The sequence below is a fragment of the Rissa tridactyla genome, chromosome 2, assembly GCF_028500815.1.
Source record: "Rissa tridactyla isolate bRisTri1 chromosome 2, bRisTri1.patW.cur.20221130, whole genome shotgun sequence".
Lineage (NCBI taxonomy): Eukaryota > Metazoa > Chordata > Aves > Charadriiformes > Laridae > Rissa > Rissa tridactyla.
The window spans coordinates 103,718,097-103,741,633 of record NC_071467.1 but is presented as its reverse complement, the minus strand read 5'-3'; the positions used below and the strand labels follow the sequence as shown (position 1 = coordinate 103,741,633).

At 44.4% G+C, this 23,537-nt stretch overlaps 1 protein-coding gene across 7 annotated transcripts in view; it reads right to left on the bottom strand.

The window, feature by feature from the left end:
- The window catches only part of NFATC1 (nuclear factor of activated T cells 1), a 114,870-nt gene that overhangs the window by 36,482 nt on the left and 54,851 nt on the right, over positions 1-23,537 (bottom strand). For 6 of the 7 annotated variants that reach the window (XM_054191677.1, XM_054191679.1, XM_054191681.1 and 3 more), the window contains exons 7-8: positions 10,835-10,890; positions 9,417-9,549 (exon numbers count right to left, since the gene is read on the bottom strand). In XM_054191677.1, the coding sequence (XP_054047652.1) occupies positions 9,417-9,549; positions 10,835-10,890 (189 nt within the window). Of the gene's footprint in view, positions 1-4,975; positions 6,742-9,416; positions 9,550-10,834; positions 10,891-23,537 lie in introns of those variants that run through there. The other variant, XM_054191683.1, reaches the window with a different exon arrangement.

The window sequence follows — 23,537 nt, the reverse complement described above, 5'->3', positions numbered from 1 at the left end:
GACTTAGAGCAGCTGAGGATACAAACCTTACGTGCTCACCTTGACCATCTTCTCGTAGGCAGGAACCCAAGGGAGTTCCTCCAGGGCAGCCAGGACCGATCACCGTCCAGCCATGGACTAGCGTTACCACTGACTTATTGACTCATGCTTGATTAACTGCAAATCTTTACAGACCTGAGCTAGACAAAGAGGTTTCATTCTCAAATACATCCCAGTGGAGGCATGGTAAGCTAGCTGCCATAACACATATCCATTTCCCCCGTCACTCACTTGCACAAGTGAGTAGTTCACAGAGGGAGATGAGATGTGATACAGAAAGTACAGTTAATTTTCTCAGGATTAATATTTAACAGAGAACAGTATTAGCCTGACTAACTTCTATCTCAAATATTTCAAATCTTAAATGACTCTGTAAAAACCTGCCAGCTGAAAGAGACACTCCTTGTTACAGGACAGGTCTGGACTGGTAATTAACTGGGAAGACCTACAGCTTATGAATCTGCAAGCACTTTTAGCAGAAAATGGATTATTTCTTAAATTCAGCAGAGCCATATCGAAAGGCAACAAGCATTCTGTCTCAATGCTGCTCCGTGGTACTAAGATAACACCCGGTCTTGCAGACTCTCAGCTGGCTAGAATGAAAAATTGTGACTGAATTTGCCATGCACTGAGATTTGCCAACAATAAACTGCAGCAATGAAGCCAGAATTTGTGAAGTTGTAAACAGAAAAGATGATGCAGTTTTTACGTATGCTCAGACTCAAAAGTAATGTTACTCATTTAAGAGACCCTACTCTGCTGAAGGATCAGGCCCTTGACATAAAAAGGAAAAAATGAATGCAACTTTGGTTCATATCGTGAATTTTTAAGTGCTTGTTACTTCGCAATGCATTAGACAATTTTAAGTGGTCCTTGATTTTGAATATTAAAATATGACAGAGCTCACAGTTCTAAATTAGTCTCATAAGCAACTTAATCTGTGCTAATTGGTTTTCAATGGTTCGATGATGCCTTCTTAGACTCTGGGCTCATGTCATTATGTCATCTAATTTAATACGAAATTCTGAGAACCGTGCACTGGCAGCAGCCCTGGCTATAAATCAAAGCTTCTCACTCAGAGAGAGCAGGGTTATGACATCATACCAAGGCACTGGGTGGAAGACAATGGTCCTTCTGTGTGGCTCTGAATCTGGGAGAAATATTTCAGCCAGTCCTGCAAGCCCACATTTAAATGAAAGGCCTTTCTGGCAGGTAAAATGTTAATATATCAAACCTTGAAGAAAAATAATAAATCATGCACATTCAGTAAAGGGAGTCAGAAAGTGCTTAAATATAAATTATATGTATTTTTTGACAATTCTAACAAGCCTGTTTGCTTTTACACTTTAGCAATCCAGATGGGTTTTTAAACTTTTTTTTGGGGGGTGCTATTAAACTATGTGAACTGAGAAAATATAATCGTATAAATTAAACAGATGTTTATCCTTATTAACATTGAACTAACAAATTCCCATTTCCACATAGTATTATCAATGCATACATTTATGGCACTATAATATATTTATTTTACCCTTAAGTTTGATTGAACCTATCAAACAAAATAGCCACCTTTCACGGTGCAGACTATGATGTAGTTCCCTGGCACCAGCACACAGATTTTGGTTAGCATATGAAAATCAAAACACTACTTTTTTCATCCTGTGCACACACACATTTCTTCAGCTTTTGGACTAAGCGTCTCGTAATTGGTAAAAATTTTGAGATGAGGCTTTCAAAGAGGGTTGAGGAGTTAGGTAGCTGAATCTCCACTACTGAGCTGAGCTCTGAAATGCCATTTGTGCCTTTGAAATCCTCCCCCATCAGTCAACCTCGAGCCAGGCAGCACACCCTCTCCACCACGAGCCAGATGCTCCTTCAGAAGATGCTCTGCAGGTCATCCCAACTGCTGCCGCTGCTCTGTTGCTGGCCCACCGGAGACATGGTTAGGGATGTGGACACATCTCCATGTACAGCTTAGCTACTCTGTATTTGTGCAAGACAAAATCCTGGCAGCTACAGCAGCATCGGCTGGATCCACCAGGCTTAAGCAGAGTGAGGACCTCGCCCCTCGTTCTGACTCTGGAGCAGTCTGGTGCTGGGGAGAGGCATTGGGCTGGCTGGCCTCAAAAACTGCAATCCCCCTTTCATATAACACCAGAGCAGCAGTGGCCGAGCAAAACTTTCTGAAACACCCTGCCAATGTATCTGCAGCAGCGGCAATGTGAGTGACAAGGGATGGGCGCTCAATCCCAGGATGTCCTGAGACAGTCACTACAGGGGCTTCCGCAGATGCTGGCTGTGAATGGGATATTCTTCCCGAGGCACCAATTCAACCAAAACATTTTTTAAAGGTCAAGCTACTGTCACGCCTTTGCTTTTTAGTTAATAAAACCAGAGCACGGTGACTCAGAAACAAAGGAAGCCTCACGCTATCGAGAAGCTGTAGGCAGCACACATGTGCGATTGCAGGTTTTATCTACACAAGTATCTGAACTCACTCACCCTCTCTTGTTAGTACGCTGCTACTGGTACTGCTCACTGAGAGGGCTACCTCTAATACATGCCTGCCTGCCCTCTTTGGGTTTAATGTGTATATATTTTTATGGGATCAGATGCATATGTACAGTTTTATACAAGAATAGCCTCCAGGTAGATGGAAGCCTTGTGCGTGCTTCTCAGCCTATAATCTCGGACAGTGCCATTATCTGATTGGAAAGTGCTTTCCAGCTAACTCATTTACTAAATGCGTTTTTAACAGCTGTTAAACTATTAGGTTATTCAACGCATATTTATGAGACAGAAGATTATATATGGTAGCTTGGTGCATACACTGTTAAACCGGGTGGGGAGGAGTGGAAGTTAGGTGGAGGGCATTTGGGCTGTGTTAGTACAGAAGATATGCATTACCTTTCTTTCAAAAGAAAAGGGGAAGACTCTTAAAAGGCACGATTGATTTTCCATCATAACACCTTATTAAACCCTACAATGTTGAAAAGGATAAATCAAGTTCTGTGGTACGCCCGCTTGGGCTGCTCTACTGCTACCCCCGCGGTGCAGCACCCAGCTCCAGTACTGCCTTCAGCTGGAGGTTTAACTGTGTGTAACACCTAGGCTGCACTGGCCAAGGCTTTCTATGTCATTTCTGTCAGACACATTAAAATTCATTGGGGTGAGGTCTTTTTTGAGGATGCGGCACAACATTATACTGCCAGCGCTGACACTACTCCTGCTGTCCCAATGAGGGGAGGAGAATGGGAAAGCAGTGGCTAAGGGCAGGGGTCCCGCCAAGCAGCAGCGTGGGGACAGCCCGACACTCCTCATCCCTGGCACTCCTGTGGCTCTGCAGGGATGAGCTGGAAGGAGGGCATCCTTACCGTGCCAGTCCTACCCCCAGATCCACCCGCACCAGAGAGGGGTTTGGACCCAGCTGACCTCAGCTCTGACATGGTCTTTGTCTTCAGAAGAGACAGATGCAGTCCCTCCCATAGCCAGCAAAACACATCCTCGTCCGTGCATTTCACCTCTGGCAGCCTCCGCCACTGCATCCCCTTTAGGATCAGTCACTGGGCTAGATTAATTATGGTGATCAGCCACTTGAGGAGAACAAAAATAAGCATCTTGGGAGTTTAGCCTCTTCAGATCAAGACGGCTGCATCTGCAGGTCAGGGAAGGCTGACTGGGCTCCAGATGACAGCTGAAACGGCATGTCACACGGATGAACTGTGGGCAGCTCTAGTGGGGACCCAGCAACTGGGAGCAAAAGCATCTGAGGCCGTCACGCTGGTGAGCGTGATGCATGTCCCCTCCACTCCACTGCAGACCTCGCATGGCTGCCGGAAGGGATTGGAGGGGCTGATGCGCCTGGCAATGATGAATTTTGTGATCCTCTTAAATGGAAACAGGACTCCGACAAAATCTCGCCTGCTTTTTGTTACTTTGCTGAATGTCAAAAGGAACAATCAGCCACCCAGCAGCCAAAATGAAATAAGCTTTAACACCACATAGTGTAAAAATGAGGAACCGTGATCCATATTTCCACCTAAAATAAAAAAAATTACCCTGGGGCCAACCTTCCCCCCAATCCCTCCTGTTGCCCTGCCCTGCGCAGGCAGCTCGGTGGCTCCCTGGGCTGGATGGAAACACCTCCAGCCGCTCCAAGCCTTCAGGCCTGTCCTGGCCACGCTCGGTCCTCTCACACACGGCCCCGGGAGGGCGGCACTGGCCTAAGGTGGGCCTGGGCAACTTCCATGCCCCTTGCTCCAGCTGCCCAGGCCAGAGGCGAGGCCTGCCGCCATGGCCCTGCCACCAGCGGTCATGTTGGCTAGGCTGCAGGTGAGGATCCTTTCCCAGCCCAGGCACTGAATTTGGCCCCGCTTCCCCAACCGCCCCCAAATTACCCCCGTTTTGCAAACTAATAATTTTGCCAGCCTTGAGCATGAAAATTCAACAAATACTCAAAAAGTGGGAGGTGTCAGGAGGTGATGAGCGAAAGCTGTGCTCCGCGTCACATCAGAGCAGCAACGTTTTGCATCCTCATTTTATTGTTTTGCGGCTAAGGCAGCCAATGTCGCCTTTTGACTTAGAAAGCGAGCTGTGGGCAGAAGAGCCGAGGTGAAACAGAGGCACGGCTGCTCAGTGCAGTCACCAGAAAACTGCTGATCGCCCTCGCCTGCAGGGCAGGCCGGCGATAATTTTACCGCAGGGACAGGAAGGCGAGGAGGATGCCGGCAGCAACGCGCCCTGGGCACCCCTCGCCCTTTCCAGAAGCGCACCAACGAGCTCCACTTTCGCGCCGCCAGGCTTGTGAACAACACCACGAAGGCACCCCTAGTCACCCCAGGCAGGCTCTCAGCACAGCTCCGTACCCGCAGACTCAAGGGACCTCCGTTCCCCACCAAGCCACCTGTCTGCGTGGCTGGGTTTTCAGAGGAGCTCGGCACCCTGGCGCCTGCAGGGAGGCAAAGGAGCTGCACTGCAGGGGCTGTGGGCTTGGAAATCTCGCCCTACGGGTGGCAAAACGCATCCCAAAATAAAAAGTTGCTCAGCGCATCAACACCATTTTAATAAATACTAGAAGTAGTGAAATGATTTTTTAATAATGCTTTGACAATTAAGAAGCCTGACAGAAACAGAAACCGGAAATACTTTATCATCAACTCTTTGCAAAAGCGTATTTTTCATTCCAGTGAAAGAAACACATCAACTTTCCTTTTTCCATCCTATTAAATATTTCCTAGACAAACTAGCCTGTCTTTGCTTAGTCAAGTATCACTACTTATCTAAATAAAATTCAAAGAAAAACTTTTCTATGTTCACCGTTCTTGATATCAAAATTAGATAACAGAAATCATAGAGAGCATTCGCTCCTATCTGCAAAAAATGAGTTCCTGAACATGTTTCCTCTATTTTGATGTACCTACTTAAAAGAAATCTGAATAAACAGAGATCTAACCCTTATCATTCAGTGTGTTACTTAACATCTTCTGAGCTGGAGAACTCCTTCAGCTTTCTTAGCAGATGAAAGCACAGGATTTGGAACCACAGCACACATGTCTGATCGCTTGTGTGCTTCTTCAGCCTCTCCAGATTAGTTTAAACCTCAAATGCTACCGCTTACGCATAGTGATTTTAGAATTTCAAACAGATTCCTCCTGTTTGAAATGCATATATGGGCCAATGGTATAATAAATTCATAGAAGCAAAACGATAACGCAGTCATAAACAGAAAAGAAAACCAAGTGTTTTTCTAGAGGGTAGGGTTCACAAATGCAGAGTTCACCAATGGTTTTCCAAAATGTTCTGCTGCACATAACAGAGCGGCAGAGCATGTCTGAACAGAGCTGTGGCAGCCGAGAGACTTTAAAAGCCGAATATCCAAGCGTCTGCTCATTGTGCTTTGCTCAGACTCCTGATTGCAGCATCCAGTCCTGCTTCTTCCTCCTCATATTCTGTTGGGATGTGGCAATGCGAAAACATAATAGTACTTACCATACAAGCTGTAGGAATTCACCTGTGCCAGAATGGTACAGAAAATACTTATATTTCTGTGACAGGCACATCTGGGGAGGAGTCTCAAGAGCCTACAGCCTGCAAGCTCCAGGACAAAACTGAAAAACTGATATGCAATTGCTCAGCAACGCATAATATTGAAGCAATACCAAAAAAAAAAAAAAAAGACATTACAGTTACTTCTGTACAATATAGGCCAATACAGGATTCAGGGACTGCTCAAATTCAGCAGAACAGTAAATCAAAATTTCAATTAAAAGTGGATTATGAGTACTTAGGTTTACAGTCTGTCCCAAGCCAAAGACTTAAGCAAGCCCGTTTTCCAGACCTTGGCTCTCATTTATGAAGCCTCTACTTTCTGTTTTGTTTTGTTATTTAAACTTTTCATTCACGGAGCAGTAAGATTTTCATTTTTACATCATTTTTTTTCTTTGTGAGGCAGGAACTTGTCTTCACCAAGTAAGTCCCTGCTCTGCAAAAACTTCAGCTAACAGAGAGGAAAAGTACAATCCTGCCATATCTCTGCAGCACGGGAGAAGCCTTATGGCGGTGAAACCGTAACACTCTGCTGGAGAGGGCAGCTTGTGTTGGCTGCACATCACAGAGCTGTACTCCATGGAGACGCTATAGGAACATCCACGGGAGGTGGGATGAGTGAGGCCACGTGTCCCTGGATCCACTGGCTGTTATCCCCTAGGGAATGAGGAGAAACAGGAGCTACAGGAAAAAAAACACCCTATTGCTCTGTGGTCAGGGTGGGAACCGCAGAGCGAGTGCATGGCTCTCCCACTGGTTGCACCATTTGTGAGTGCCCACACCCATCCCCAGAGCACAGCCAGTGGGTTCACACAATATTTAGGCTTTAGTCCACATACGGTATTTTGCTTTGGCACAGTCCAGTTGAGCTGTAAAACGTATGTCTAATGTGTGTCATGCAGCTTTTTTAAGACCCTTCATGCAGAAATACCTGCAAAATTGTGATAGGCACTGAAACGTTAGCATTCTGACTAGTGCTAAAGCACAGAAGAAGCAGCCTACAGGATACCATCTGATTTGTGTAAAACCACATCTTACACTTGATGATCACTTTGACATCTGCTTGTCAAAAACCTACACCTTCTATGTTCGTGGGATTTTTTTAAACAAGAGACAAAGCGTTACCTGGACCAAAACAGTGCTTATCTCCTTTACATTTTTTTACACTGATCACACAATGGTTGTTGACTCAACTATTTTTTTTTCATGAGATAAACCTTGGTTTTCTACAGTGTCTTGAAACATTAGAAGAATGTTGTGACTGAAATCAAATAAGGCAGAACATCCTAAAATGACTCCTAGAAATACAGCAACGTAAATGACTGATTCAGTCATTGTGCGTGGTTTCCGAAAACACAGTCAAGGTGATCGTATCTACCTCTGAAAGGCACAATGGAAACAACCACCAGCAACATAAGGGCAAAACCTCACAGCTACAACACAGGCATAATGAAAACATACTAAACTATTAATTCTGATGATTGCAAAAGCACATTCAGTCTTACCACTATTATGAGAGAATTTGCAAAGAACATAAGATGTTTTTCAATTACCTATACGCACATATACATATATATTAAGAGAACATGAGTGGAGAAGTAAACAGGAATGGGGGGACGGCATATTTACTATTCAATACCTGCTTCCCTTTCCCCTACTCTGGTGTTGTATTTTTTCTTTCAGGGTTCCTTACACTGAAACTAAAAGATTTCACAGGAATTTAAATCAGTACAGCAGACTAAACAAGATTCCCAATGTTTTCAACAATTACCATAATTAAAGATGTCTTTGCAGAATAAAGCCTAGGCTGGTTCTCTGTTGCCAGTCACTAGGTAGCTATTCCCATTGTTTCACATCAAATGAAACATCAAATGTTTCAAACTCAAAACGGTGGTAGCATAAACCAACTTTGCAGCAGTGAATACTATTCCCATGGTTTAGAATAAAATGGTAAAATATGGCCTATGCCAACGCTGGAGAGGAAAGATGCTGTTCAATAGACAGCAGTTAACAACAGGCATGTATTTGAGATACTTCTAAGGCTAACTTGCATGGCAAGGCAATACCTGCTGGCATCTAGAATAGATTTTTTTTGCTGAAGTGTTGTGCAAGAGAAGAACTCTCTTTCTTTCCAATTTAAGAGATGAACAGTCTTTAAATATACACAGACATACCCACTGGGGATGAAGTTTGCATAAGTAGGCTGATTCAGTGGAGCATAGCTATGCAGTCCATATGCAATAAGCAGCCAGTTGCCCATGTCCGGTTTCCTGTACTTTTGTTTTAAATTAAAGTCCTGATAAAAGTCTGGAGTGCATGCAAGCTAACTAGGTGAAATTCCAAATGTGTATTTTATGGGATTTCACCTGCAAAAAGTTGGCAGGTCTCTTCAAGTCATGTGACATGACTCAAGTATTGCTTTGTGGGAATTTCCCTCAGAAGGACTATTTTCATTTGGAAAGCCTACAAAAAAGCATGAACCTAATCATTTTTCTAATTCCTCTTCCTTCCAAAACAAGAACAAAACAACCACCCTTTTTTTTCTACTTTCCCAAAAAAAGTGTTCTCAGAAAAAGCCATTTCAAATAAATTAAAAAAAAAATAATCTAGATTTACTTGCTATTAAAATCTTCATACAAGCCTGCTTGGAATTCAGCTAGCATGAATACTTTATTGTCACTTCACAGCCACCAATATAAGCTTCCAAAATAAACTGGCACACGTGTTTCTGAACATTTCCTACACATGAAGCATTTTGTATGGAGCACTCTGATCTCCATCCACATTGTGCTTTTCATTGCTACCCAAGAGAGGCATCAGCCCGGAGCGGTATTTTCACCCCACACAAGACAGCGAGGTGCAGGATGACTGGAAGGAGAATCCCCACACGACCTCCAGCTGAGAGCCCAGCACGCTTACAGTGCTGTGGTGCGAATTCAGAAGTATAATTCAAATGCAATGTGCCCTCTGGGGCTACAAAGTCAGACCAAGGGTTGACAGCAACTTAGCAGAGAGCTAAGCACGTTCACAATTTGTGGCTACACGTGTGAGTTTGTGCTGGGGCTCTTCAGCTCTCAAATGCAGAAAAAGTCCTTGTTCCAACAGGTCTCTGCCACCAATACAAAAGAAAATAATCTGCAGAGAAGGTGTCTTGTGTGGGCAGCAGAGAGAAAGGCAGCTCTGATGGTTCGATTCTCACTCTCATTTTATAGTACCAGGTATACCTACAAATTATTCAGGTTGCTATAGAATTGTCAGAGCCATATATCTTTCTAAGTAATCATCATTATCTCTCATTTTTACTCTCAGAGATAAGGAATATATTTTGTTACCATTAGCAGGAAGATAGGTGAAAAGCTGGTATTGGCTTCTCTTTCTCTTTCCGTTGCAGACATAGAAGTTGACCTGAACAGGGCTGGTAATTCTCTGATTGCGGAAAGGTGGTATCTCAACCACCAGCGAATTCTGCAAAAGCAACAAATCAGAACATCAAGGCACGATTAAGGCAGTCGAGCTGTACAATAGTATTCACATGTTAATGCCGAGAAGGGGGCACCCGGGTTCACAAGGAACAACACGCTCTCTGTAGGGGAACCGGTGGGCTTCATGGGCAGGGACGGCCTCCCACTGCCCCCACTGTCCTCTGTGCCAAGGACTCCAGAAGTAGGGATGTAAGATTTTAGCATGGTTTGGGTCTTTAAAAAATCACTAGCCTTCACCTCTTCCCCTTGGACAGCAGATGTGATACTGCGTATGGACAATGCTTTATCCCTCCTGCCTCTGAAAAGAATCAGGGACCACAATCAAATCGTGGTCTCCAACTCAGCAGGAGAAAGCACAACCCCTTGGCCGGCAGGTCATTCCCAGTATATCTCACCCTAACACAAATTCATCCGAAAGGAGAATTAAGACACGCATGTGATTACTGAAATATTTCCATTTTCCACACTGAAATGTTTTTTCATGTAACAACTCAGAAGTTTTAAGCTTGCTAGTTTCTGTGGATGGGAGATCTTGCTACAGGAAGAAGGGCTGGAGAACATGTAGATGATCTTCCACTGTCAGAAACCAAATGCTCCAGCACGGGGCTAAAGAACGACTTGGCTGCTAGGGCATCAGCTTTCACAAATGCACAGTGAAATCTGCTATGACCCTCCAAACCTCCCTTGGCACTTTTTGAAAGAATAAAAGGGAACACTCGTCTTTTAGCATTTGGCCTGCATTCAGCTGAGGTCTTTAAATTGTTTGCCTGCATGTCTCCAGCAGGTTTGCAGCTATCAAACTGTTGCATATTCCTGCAGAGGTGAAACAGTGGCCATATTTCCCACTTAAAGTCATGGCTGAGGGAGCCACACTTCTCCAACTGTGAGGTTGATCTCCTGTGAGGGGACTCACATTTCTTTGCCGACGGTAAACGAAAGCCAAGGAAAATGATCAGAAATTGCTTTGGGAGTAGAGGGAAGAACTGACCCAGCAAGACAGAAGATGAGCAGACGGGGCTGGCCCATCCCAGACAATGAAAAAATATTTTCCAAATGGTCTCTCCTACTTTCGGGATAGCTTCCAACGAAGGCTTTTTACCCCACGCTCCTATTAAAGAAAGATTTCCAGGAGGGGAGGCCCAAGTACTTGTTCTGTTTCAGTGGGGAGACACAGTGCCAAAGCCTTGGAAATCCCTCTTTAGTAACAGTGCTGGAGAAGGCAATATATATTTTTCATCTTGATGTTAAAATATTTAAGGCAGACTTACTGGCTTGCACAGTTCTTTGTCGGTTTTGGCTTCCATTTCCCACACATGGTGACCATCTAAAAGACAAAAGAAAAAGATATCTAGTTCCGTCCTTTTTTCCTCTCCCAAGCCTACAAAAGAATGACTTTTCAAAAACAATCTCTTTGAAGGGGCACTGTATATATGAAAACCAGCTCTCAAAATGCATTGACCAAGCGTTGCCCAACCAGGAGGCCATCTGGGTAACCCGCAATGGGAGCCCATTTAGATTTTTTGAAGGGGGAACCACAATCCAGAGCGCATGACACTGCAATGGGGGAAAGCCACTGGGAGTTTTTTCTGCCACTAGTTTGGACAAAATATGCAACTGTTGCATGCCTTAGTTTTCCAAACTTTCAGACGGAAATACTGCTACCTATGAGGCCTTTTGATCACTACCTCTACAGTAAGTCATATTCTACATTAATATTAAACAAAACAAAACCAAGTAAGCAGCAAAGTAAAGAAGCTCCTCAGCCATGCAGTATTTCATTTTAATATGCTCCTTGTCTGGCTTGTCGTAATTCTGCTGCTTGGATCAAAAGTCACGGCCATAAGCTGGGAAACATAGCTTTTGACTCCATTTTAAAGTTGGTTGAGCTCAGCTGCAGTGGACCCACCTACAGTTTTCTGAAGCAGTTTTCTGCTTCTAGTGGTGTGCTGGGTCCTCCTAATTTACTGTATTTCTATTTTCAAGCAACTATAGATTTAAGCTACAGCTATCACTTTTTCTGAAGATCTGCCTTTCGGAAGAAATTGGGTTTGTCTGGTCATTTTTCCTGCGTCTCACTGACACAGAAGTCACTGGTCAGTAACAGGGTTTTTTCTTCTTCCTTGTAGCTTCAAAACTCAACAGCAAAGAAATTAGAAAAATAATACAAAACGTAAGGTTTCCATTCTGCAGGCCTAGAAAAACACAAACGTGTATGAAAGGCCACAAGCAGACTGCTGTCTAAGTTGGGCAGCAGGGACACATGCAGCTTCATGAGTCCCACCGTTGTCAGATGTCACCGGAATGAAAAGGAAATGAGACTTTATGTCATCTCTTTTGTATATTTATTGCGGCATCAGGACATGCAAATGCAAATATTAGCTATTTTGAACTTCATCGCATGGACGTGGGCCTGCCTTAGAAAAACAGCTCTCGGCAAGGTAAAAGAGTGAATGCACTTTTTCTTCTCTCTTCGCTTTCATGGCCAGGATGGAGGTGACGCATTTAGAACTGCCTGATTTATTACAAATGTCTGTAAATAATATTTTTGTGTACAGCCGTCCTACTGTGAAAGGAATGCTGCTGAGGGACTAGCCCTGGCAATTGTTTTAACGTCCAAACCCCCTTTCTTTTCAACGTATGGAAAGAAGCGCAACGTGACAGCTGCAGCGCAAACAGCACAGTGGATTTGGAAGGTCTTTCTGTAGGAAACAATTAGCAGATCTACCCTTAGTTTCTTCCTGCATTTTAAACTGTGACGCTGGAAAAGGAATCCCTTTAATTGGTACTGCCACATTCAGCTGCAGGGAGAGAAGGAGCATCCAGACTGTGCTCGAATCTCCTTAACGATGCCTTTTGAGAGCGCCAAAATTGAAGCAGACTTCTCAAGAGGACTGGCAATCACTTCACAATTTATCCAACAGATGCTTCCCTCGAGCTGTCAGTAGAAAAAAACTGACCGAAATTTGGCAAGCCAGGACACATCCCTTGTCTGGGAGCAGCTTCCTTTTCTCCCCCCCCAACTCCTCTGCCTATAGAGCCCCTGTAGCCCCCCCCTTCCCCTCTCCCAATTAATTCGATCAATTGTAAAAGTAACACAACACCGACACTATCACACATTTTGCAAAGTCTAGGAACTTCTGCTTTGTAAGAGGTTTGTTGGTGTTTTTTTTCAAAATCTACAGACGTCCAGACTAGTAGTTAACATGTGTTCAATTTGCCTTTGTAAATGGATTACCAGAAGTTCAGCTTTTTTGCTATGTTTAATTTCTGCTTTGCAAGACGAATGATCTGATTCAGGTTTCTGTTTTTTATTTCCTGTCGATATTCAGTAAAATTCAAAATGACTCCATCTCTAGCTAATCTTTCAATTACTTCACGCAGCACTGCCTTTATGCGCTTTTGAAATTTTTATGACGACAAAGAGAGTTTGTTCAGAAATATTTTAAATGCTGTAATCTAAACTATTAGGAAAAATAAAAATCCAGAGCCGTGGCTCGTCTTTGGAAGCTAATAAGAACAATACGGGTTTCGCTCCAAGAAATTCCCTTGAGACTGTCCAGACCATCGCAGCTCAGCGACTAAGGGGAAGGGGAAGAGAGGGAAGAAGTAGGGAACAGGCAACTCATTAACAGCTAGTGACATTTCATTTAACAAAAAACACAGGGAGGAAAAGTTGTTATGAAGCAGAGACAAAAAAAAAAAAAAAAAAGAAAAAGACAATTCCTCATATTACGTCTGGTGAACCAAGAGGGAAATCTCAACGCCTACGGACTGGGACCAGCTCCAGGAGGGAAACCTTAGACCACTACGTCAACCTCTTACAGTAAACATGTTTTGCAGGTTTATACAGTTCAGCTGAAATTAAAAAAAAAAATAAAATAAAATAAAAAGAGAGAGAGAGGAAGAAATAATGGCTCCGGAATGTTTTTTTGGGAGCCTGATGCATCAAGACAATCTGCCTGCACCGGAGAGAAGGCTTTTGCCCCCAGTACCCATACGCCGGGGACCCCGGCGAGCGGGAGGGATGCCGCCTCCCGTCAGTGTGCGCCGGAGGAGCGAGGGCTGCTCAACCACAAAAGTTTCCATTGTACGCCTGCCACATCTGCAGCAGCCCGCCTGGTTCGGGGCCCGAGGCAACTCCCTCCTGGCCGCCGGCCAACCAAAGTACACCAGAGCAATTTATACCTTTCCAAAATGCAAATAATTCAAATTACAGACATAACACAAAGTTGAAGCAGACACATTTCAGGCATTCCCATTAAAGTTTACTCTCTGGAATTACCGTACCCAAATGGGCAGTTGTTATACGGGGAGGGAGGGAGACGGGGGCAGGAGAGGAAGGAGAGGAGGAGGCAGGGAGGAAAAGGGAGAAAGGAGAAAACAGCTTTTCCAAAGGTCTCATTTCATTCCCTTTCATTTCGCTATTTACTTTTACCGAGTAATAAGGGTCTTCTCCAAACCAAATGCCTGGCTTTGTTTGGGTGTTTTTAAGATTTATAGTGCAATATTTTGAAGAGAAAGACATCTCTTTATATAGCTAAAAAGTTGTGTCAAGGTATTATATTGGATCTGTTTCATTTTGTGGGGTGTTTTTTTTACAAAAGGGAAATAAAAACAAAACATCCACGCACAGAACCGCAGGGCAAAAGCCCTGCAGAGTCCTCGGCGGAGCTCCCTGCTCCCTCAGTGCCAGCAGCAGTTGACCTGACAGAGCCAAAGCTTCAGCTGGGGACCTGTGCCAAGGGCTGGAAGAAGGACCCTCAAATCCCTCCTCCTCCTCCTCGGCAGCGCAGGAGTGTGGCTGTGACGGAGGAGAGAGAAACCCCCTGTTTCGCAAGGGCTCTCCGACTGCGCCCGGGCTCGGCGCTGCGCTGACAGGTGGCCATCAGCGCTGCAGCCAGCTGAAGACACCGGGTTTTGTCAGGAAGCCTGACATTTACACACCGATCGCTGTTATTTATAGCCATCCCTGCTTTGGGTGCGTTTCACCACCAGCCACTTCACAGCCTTTTTTTTATGGCGCTGTGACACTTTGGAGCACCTGGGATTGCTAATGACGAAAATACCATGAACCTACCACGTTACGTGGGGTGGATTTTCAGCTTCGCAAAGCGTAAACACCCCATTTTAACATGCGGCAGCTGAATGGTGAATGGGCCTTTGTAGTCTGCTCTTATCAGCCGCTTGCTCCAGCGTTAAAGGAAACTGCGCACTAGTCCAGAAGTAAAAATACTCTAATTCATCAGGGAATTCCCTGCAGTATGAGTCACTGAACGGCTTCCCCACCACACCCAGCTACAAGATTTACACATAAAAAGGCACTGTAGAGGCCTGTTTTAACACAGAAGCAGCGCTAAAAAGTAGTTGAGTAAATCTAGCAGCACCAGTTATCTACACATAAAGCCTAGCAGACCACAATATACAGATTTTCTTCATGGAAGAGCAACACAAAGAGCTATAAAGACTTTCCAAAGTCATTTTTCTACTGTCTTCCCCTCCTTGCTGCCCATCAGGGCAGATCCCCCAGTGTTTCCAGGGCTGGGTTTACCTCCATAGCCCAGGGAACTGCAAGCGCAGTGCCAGGGGTTCGCAAGCTCACAACAGTCAAACCACCAGCGTAACTCTCTTTACAGACCAATGGATGGCAGAAAGGGGGAAAGAATATACTTCACCAAAAGAACCCCAAGCCTGGAAACTCAGGAGGGTATAACATCTGGCAACCGCTTAAACCCTGCCTCTATGAAACGGGCATAATGGGAGCGTTCAGATATATTTAAGTGATCTCAGTTTATTACAGGAGGTTAAAACAGTCTATATTCTTTAGTAGTCCTGTGTTCACCTGAGATTCGAGAAGAACAGACATTATTATACTCTTCAAGCCTGTGGCTCAACAGAGTTTGACTGCACTGGATGGACTGTAAATCTGTATTTACATTCATGTATTGCAAGTGAGATGGTGGAACTAGTTCTGCCCTCCCAAAGGAACCCATTACTTGATTAATGCGTTGTGACATTACCCTAAACAATAATGCCTATATTACATCCCAGATTACTTTAACATGTCCACAACAGGCAGGGTACAGATTCAAGGCAGAATGATTATAAAGCTTAATTTTGAGGTGCTCTGCAAAGGTTGCCTACCTTCCTATTTGGCCCTGTTAATATATATTCAAAATCCTTTAGGAGTGAAGGATTTGCAAGTTTTCAATTTGCACCCCAAACCCTTTTCCCTGGGAAGTACACTCACGGCACTGAGATGACTGATCTGTGAACAGATCTGCACGCAAAGGACAGGTGTCCAGCCAGAGAAGAGGATGAAGACTTAGATGAAGTCTTGTCATTCAGACTTAAGAGTCAACCAGTTTTGTGCAGAGATGTATCAGCCTCCAGGCACAAGGCAGGTCGGGCCAGGGCTGCACCTGGGCTGGCAATGAGAGAGGTGAAGAGGCGGCTCTGTTGCTTGGAGGAGAGCACTCCCCACGCCAGTCCTGGGCGCGACCCACTGGTGCTGTCTCACCTACCGGTGGATATGCATTGGTATGGGTGCACTAGTGCTGGATTTCACTCCAGAGGCAGACGTCTTTTGGATCTGGGGATGCCACAAAGAGATAGGGCACTTTTCCAGGCTGGTCTTGCAGGCATCTTGCTGTGAACAACACTTCCCCAGCTGGACAACAGCAAGCCCAATAATCTGTGGGTGCAAGTCTATGCCCGTGTTTACACATCGGTGTACGTTTTAAAGACATTTACAAGGGCTAGGCTATAAGGATGAACCAATACCAGCCAAGCAGTCTACCATGGGATGTACAGGGAAGACGGGGCAGGAAGAGAGCAAGAAAACATTTGGAAATGCAGAGGGAGCAGACAATAAATATCTGCAATGTAAGCAGCCAGGACCTTTCTTTTTGACTACCTCAATGGCACTTCACCCTCCTGAGATCCGCCGCCTCTTAGGGCTCTCTGAGGAGGGAGATGCCTCCTGATGTTGCATCTGCCCAGAGCCACCTCCAGAGCAGCTCCACCTCCTGCCACCACTCCTGTTGGCGCCATGGCCTGCCTGCTGCCTGGCACTTCGCCCCCATCTGCCTCTCCCGTTTGCCTCTCCTCTTGATGTCCCCTTTGCCCTTTCACTGCTTTTGCTCTGAGACCACAATGCGGTCTGATTTTCGCCTACTCTGTTTCCCTCTTCCTTGCCAGGAAGACCACAAGCTGTTCTTCTCTGCCCTCCTCACAGCCTACTGTCCTGCTACAGAGACTTCCCCCATAGCTTTGTTCCCCATCCCTGGCATGTTCTTTGGCATGCATCAGTCCATACGCAGCAGAGTTCACATGTAACTGACCTATTTGTATTTCCACATCAAAGCTGCTATATTTGTTTGTGTCTCCTCATAAGCATTTTTGCAGCATGTGGATTTTGTCCATTCCTTCAGCTACGCATTTTTGCATCATTGAGCTGAATATTATGTAGGCTTAGGTGTCTCTGTCATGCATATGATGCTCTCGAGTTTCTTTTTCTCTCTTTTTTACCTTAAATTAAGAATAAAAAAGTCATGCAGCAACCAAGTGATAAAAATTCTGTACAAACTGTATCTTCCAGCACTTTGGCATCCGTGCCAGACATACGCTTCCTCTCTGGTTGCTCAGCTGGGCAAGCCAAAAGCTGAGGGACTCACTTTGCCTAAACAGTGCGCATTTTCAGCTGCTTTTAACATAGTATGTCTAACAGACTTAATTATTCTGAGTTTAAGTGTCTGCAAATGAACTGTAATTTTAGTCCAGGTAATTAAAAGGAGGCACTGTACTGACAACGGGCTGATCAGGGTTCATTTTGAGCCAAAGCCATTGGAATGATCTGCCAGATCCTATTTGCAGCAGAATGGAAGCTGGTTATGCAATTTGTGCTCTCTGGCACCTTCCCCTATTCAACCCACCATTGGTCTGAGGGTTTTATTCAATAACTCTCAGTAATTCCACGTTTAAGACACTCAACTTCCAAGTAAAACTGCAGCTTGACGTCCCTGCAAAAACTGTCTAGAGCACCCAGGTTGAACCAAGCACACCCAGCACAGCCACCCACCATCAGTCATGACAATACTTCACTCTGTCTTTGGTTACATTCGTGTCATCTCCTTGTCTTCACAATTTTACTATCCTCTGGGAACCTCTAGTAGGCTGAACCTGTGACTTTGCAGCTGAAACTGAGTAAAATATTCCTGGTCCATCTTCTTCAGTCTGATCTGTCTCATATTTTCTCAGAGACTATTGGAGTAACAAACCTCACAGCCAGTTCCAAATTTTCCTTCCATTAACAACTTTTTTCCTCTGTTTCTTCTGTGCTTGATGCCAACACCACCACCTGTACTATAGCTACTCCTACTTCTTTCTCATCTTAAGATGTAAGTTTGAGCCAAATGCTTTCAATTCTTCCTTCTTCATTATTTTTTAAGAAACAAACTCTTATTTTTTTTTATACGGCCACAACTTCTCCTCTTCCAGAGATATCCCATTATGGCAACCCCTCATGACTTTGAATCTAAACAGTAAGCTTTTGAATGGCATTTTTGGTTTTTTCCATCTCCTTGTTCCCCTCCTGTCCCTTTTCTTCTTTCTCTTGTCCAAGAAGGTCAGGCTCAATCTTAGAGGTCCCTCCTCCTCTCCTCTGATTATCTGCCTTGACATCCGCTTCCTTGCAACAAGGCACACCTTAGAAATGTCTTATCTCTCTATTCCTCTCTTAAATGTCATTATACTTTCTTCCACTTTGCTCTTGAAGGTGTAATCTTACTCCCTCAACAGACCTAAAAGGAACGTGCTCCTCTTAGCTCAGATCTCCCCACTTTTCCTGTGACGTCCTCCTGTGACAACTCTTAGTGATGTCAGGGAAGTAACAGGAAACAAGGAGTTGTGCTTTTCCAAAAGATGTAGATGATCACTCCAAAAACTAAGTACTTTGGAGGTATCCCCTTGTATTGAGTTCATCAGCAAAGCTGGTGTTGCTTCTCTGACAACGGATTTAAGAAGGGGTAAAAAACGCTGTACAGCAGCTGAGAGAGGAGGAGTGAGAATATGTGAGAAAAACAACTCTGCGGACACCAGGGTCAGTGAAGGAGGGGAAGGAGGTGCTCCAGGCACCAGAGCAGAGATTCCCCTACAGCCTGTGGATGAGACCATGGTGAAGCAGGTTGTCCCCCTGCAGCCCCTGGAGACAACCACACCGGAGCATATACCCACCCTGCAGCCTGTGCAGAACCCATGCTCCTGAAGCAGGCTCCTGGCAGGAGCTGCAGCCTGTGAAGAGAAGCCCAAACAGAAGCAGGTTCTCTGGCAGGAACCGCAGCCATGGGGGACCCACGCTGGAGCAGTCTGTTTCTGAAGGACTGAACCTTGTGAACAGGACTCAGGCTAGAGCAGTTCATGAAGGACTGTCTCCCCTGGGAGGGACCGAGGGACCCACCCTGGACCAGGGGAGGCAGGAGTGGCAGAGAGAAGCTGTTATGGACTGGTCGCAGCCAGCATTCCCTGACCCCCTGTGCCACTCGGGGGGAGGAGGCAGAAGTCAGGAACGAAGGAGTGGAGTTGAGCTTGGGAAGGGAGCAGGGAGTAAAGGTGGGGTTTAGTTTTGCCTTTGTTTCTCACTATTCCACTCTATTTTTGATTGGCAATAATTTATTTTCCCCAAGCAGAGTCTGTTTTGCCTGTGACAGTAACTGGTAAGCAATCTCCCTGTCTTTGTCTTGACCTACGAGTTCTTTCATCTTGTTTTCTCCCTCCTGTCCTGTTGAGGAGGGGGAGTGAGAGAGCGGCTTGGTGGGTGCCTGGCAGCCAGCCAAGGTCAACACCCCACACTCCTTTCCTCTACTGTCTTTAGGCACTGATTGCTTCATTAGACTCTCAGCTTTCTGCTAAGTGCTGTGAATTCCTGTGTGTTTGGACAGAGGGTCCTACTGGAACAGTAACAGTAAAAACTAGCCGAAATCTTGTGCTAGTTATGAAAGCTCAGAGACGAAGCTTTGATTTCACAGATACAGCTGCTTGAAGCCACTTAGTCTGGCAAAGACATGAAAGAATAAACTTCAAGCATTCAGTCGCAGTTTCTGTAATAATTAAAAATTTACAGGATTACTCAGACAAGTTACTTTTAACTAGAGACCACATGGTTATTCCTTATTCTCTGTTGTCCACAGTAAGTATCTGTGATTGATTGATCTCATTCTTCACTGTGAGAGCAACACCCTGGATGAGGCTTGCTGCTGCTGATACCATCTCTTGCATATGGCTGCTGTCCCGCTCTGTCTTCGCCATTCCCTGGACTAAACAGCCAGGAAAAACTGAAACGTGCTGACATTTCCTGCAAGCTACATCACTCCTCCTGCATGTGCGTGAAAGGGTTCCACCATCAAATGACTCCACCATTTGATGACACTATTTGCCCAAGGATATCTATTTCTGGGCAGTGGCCAGAAACCCCTTCAGCTATCAATACATCTCTAGGAAATAGGTTCAAGTGACCTTCACATGAACTCCGTGCTCCCAACTTGTATGCCTTTGAAGTTTCCAGTTTATCTAGTTTCCAGAATTTTTAACTTCACTGCACATGAGTCAGCATGCAACCACTCACTGCCAACTGGAACGTGTGTCCTGAACTTCGATAAACAGACAGATAAAGACAAAATTATGTAGTATCTGTCCATCTGACTAGAGGGGGAAAGGGAGTTTTGCCACTTGCTTATTTATTATGTGAGCTACAGTATGATTACCAGTGTGAAACATGACCCCTTTTTGGCCAGTTGCCCCCCAGACTGTGACTGCTACTGGCAATGGAAAGAGCAATGGAAAGATCTCTGAGAATGTAAGATCTTTTACCAAATGGAGCTCTGCCAAGACTCAGGTCACCCGTCTCCACATCCCATCACATCACGTCAAAACAGACTCCAAACCCTGATCTCCTAAGTGTATCTGAGTCAAACCAAAAATCCTACATGCTTCCCCAACGCATCCGTTCCATCCACATGCCACTCAAATGTTTTGTCAACATATCATTTTCCAGAACTTTTTGTAAGTTCTCCTGAAGACAAAATACTGCACTTTAGTTACTTGTCACACAACAAGGTAACTTTTATTCACACAACATACGGGAAACAGAACTGAATTTCTCAGACTGACATTTGTACCTTAAAACAGCAACTGATTGATTCTAATCTTTGCCAGACAGCGAAATTCAAGAGGAACAAAAAACCTGTGAAATGCTTGAGTGGACACTTAAATTCATCCAGCTTCCTTCTTTTCCGTATCACATTTACTTTGTGCAAACATTCGGCTGACCAAGCCTGACCACACGTCTAATGGGAGGCAAACTGTAAGTTTTCCCATCTGAAATACTTACAGAAAAAAGTGATTTCCTTTGGCATATACACCAAAAAATTTGGTGATTTCACCCAGCTATCTTTCATCTGCTCTAGTATAACTATTACCATGCCACGTCAGCGCCTTCATGTTCTAAGAGCAAAACCTGTTCCAGCAGGGAAGAGGAACAGTTTTGACAGAAAAATCCATTTAACAAAATAAAAACAACAGCAGAAGGAACAGTTTGAAGCAATAACTAAATCTGAAAAACTCTTCGCTTGTTTGAAAATATTCAAAAAGAGAAAAATCCCTGCAGGAAATGTTGCTTAGGTGCTGTTTGTTTCTCTGCCTTTCAGAAACTTGAGTTTCAAAGGCTTTGGGCACAATAACTGCGGATATTATGCAGTTAGGTTACAGAGTGTGTAGGTGGTAGGATCACTGTTAATTTGAAGGCTGAGTAATTAACAACATGTTCAAAACCATTGAAGTCTGTAAGCCTGGAGTTACTCAGAGATACAGCATTATAAATTGTAAACTCTATTAATGTCCATCAAAGACAGTGATGCATCTTCAGGGAGGGGTACCTGTCAGAAGGAAGCTCAAACACAGGCCTTTGACCAGGACAACATGGGCCTCAACATTAAGAGCCCGGAATCAGAATTTCAAAGTCAGTGTTACTTGAGAAACTAACCCTGTAGTGAAGTTGGGTGTTAACATTTCTGCCTTTTCACTCTTTGAAACTCCTGCCTTGAGCTCCAGTCACTAAGCACAAAGCCCAAGAAACGGGTTTGGCTAGTGGAAACTCAACTGAATGACAGTTAATAATAATGCACCAAATATCCATTTCTTCCCATAGATCACAACTTGCTAATAATGAAGATTTCAGTCAGTTTAACCTGATCTCTTAGGTATGTCTAGACTTGGCCAAATCCATGAAGTCCAGAAATACCTGAGCTAGTTCTAGTGCCAAAACCATTCTAGCTACAGGAGTAAGGAGCAATTTTTGAGCAAGGCGGCCTTTTCAGGGTAGATTAACTCTTTCAGATCTTAGTGCGAGACTCTTTCTAAATCCCAAAATATCTTGGGCAACTCTACAACATCCTAGAGCATGCCAGAAAGACATACCCATAACTTTGGTGCCTGGGATATTGGCTTTGTGTCCCATCAATGAGCTTTCAGTTGTCAGTTACAGGAAACATTTTGTGAACTGAGTGAAGAGAAAGTAGGATTTTTCCACCACACTCAGTTTTATAGATCACTGATCAAAATCCGATCTACTAGAAGCCAGGACTCTGGTGATTTCTGTTAGGCTTTTGTGCTGCTTTGTAACTCATATTACCTTCAAAAAACTAGCTTGGAAAACAAATACATAGTGTCTGCAGAAGTTGTTACCAAGTTTTGTTGTAGCCGACAGATATATAGTCCTTAAAACGTGTTCTCCAAACACCTCTGCATTTTCTGAACTTCCCTCAAAATTTTTGTTGCCTGACACATTTATAATCTAGAAATTAAATAAAAATCTTTAAAAAGGTAAGTAAATACATCAGTGTCTTTTATTTTAATTCCAGATCACAACCCGTGCTCTTGCAAATGCATCTATTAGACAGGAAACATTTTGTCCCTCCTAGCCAAACACCTCCTCCCATAGCTAATCAATTTCATTTCATCCACTTTTGTAACTAAAACACACACTTTGCCTCCACAGCAAATACCACCAAGGGCCCTTGCTGGCAAAAAGCTGCAAAATTGTTTTTGTATTTCAGAAAGTACTAATTCTGATGAAAACCAGATTGGTATTGGACGTCCTAAACCTAGCACCCAACAACCAGGACACACAGACTCACAAGACCCCTGTGAAATTCAGGAAGAGAAAAGCATGACTACAAAGAGAGACAGAAAGTGAAAGAAGATAAGATAAACAATTAGTAGTGTAATATGTAAGAGACAAAGTCATCATGGGACTCCCCGGTCTAAGGAAATTTTGAATTTAAAAGAGCGAACCTCTGAAAGCACATTCAGTATTCACATTTTTACTACCGTTAGACTTCTTGGATGGTTGTTTTATACCATCGTTCATCACTGGAAAATATGGTCTGATGTGCAAGCAATAAAACATTGACCAAAATCCCATAAAATAAGGCCTCATTTCAACACGAGAACTTTTTTATGTTACTGTAAAAAGCTTGAGCAAATTTTAGTCCACTTCTGAAAAGACTCATTATTTATCCAAAGGGGTGCCTTCTGCCTGAACGCTGGACCACACTGCGAGGGCTTCTCCTTTCAGAGGAGTTCCTCACAGCGCTCCTCCCTTGGTCCTTTCAGTGCACCTTCATCCCTCGCTGCCTCATTCCTCCTCTGTGAGATGCAGCGTTGCAGGGCTGCAAAGTGCATTTTGCTCTGTTTCATGCGCTGCTTGGCTAAAAAGCAGCCAGTAAGGGGTTAAGCTGAAAGCATTACGCTGCTGCCTCCCCGGCTGAAGGACTGATTTGATCATTCTTCAGGGATTCCCTCTTGTATGAGTCACTGCTCAGACAGACTCCCCACGCAAGGAGGCCAGGATAATGCCATTCCTCCAGAGACTACAACAGCTGAGGGCTAGCCCTTAAGACAGAGAGCTTGGGACTCATG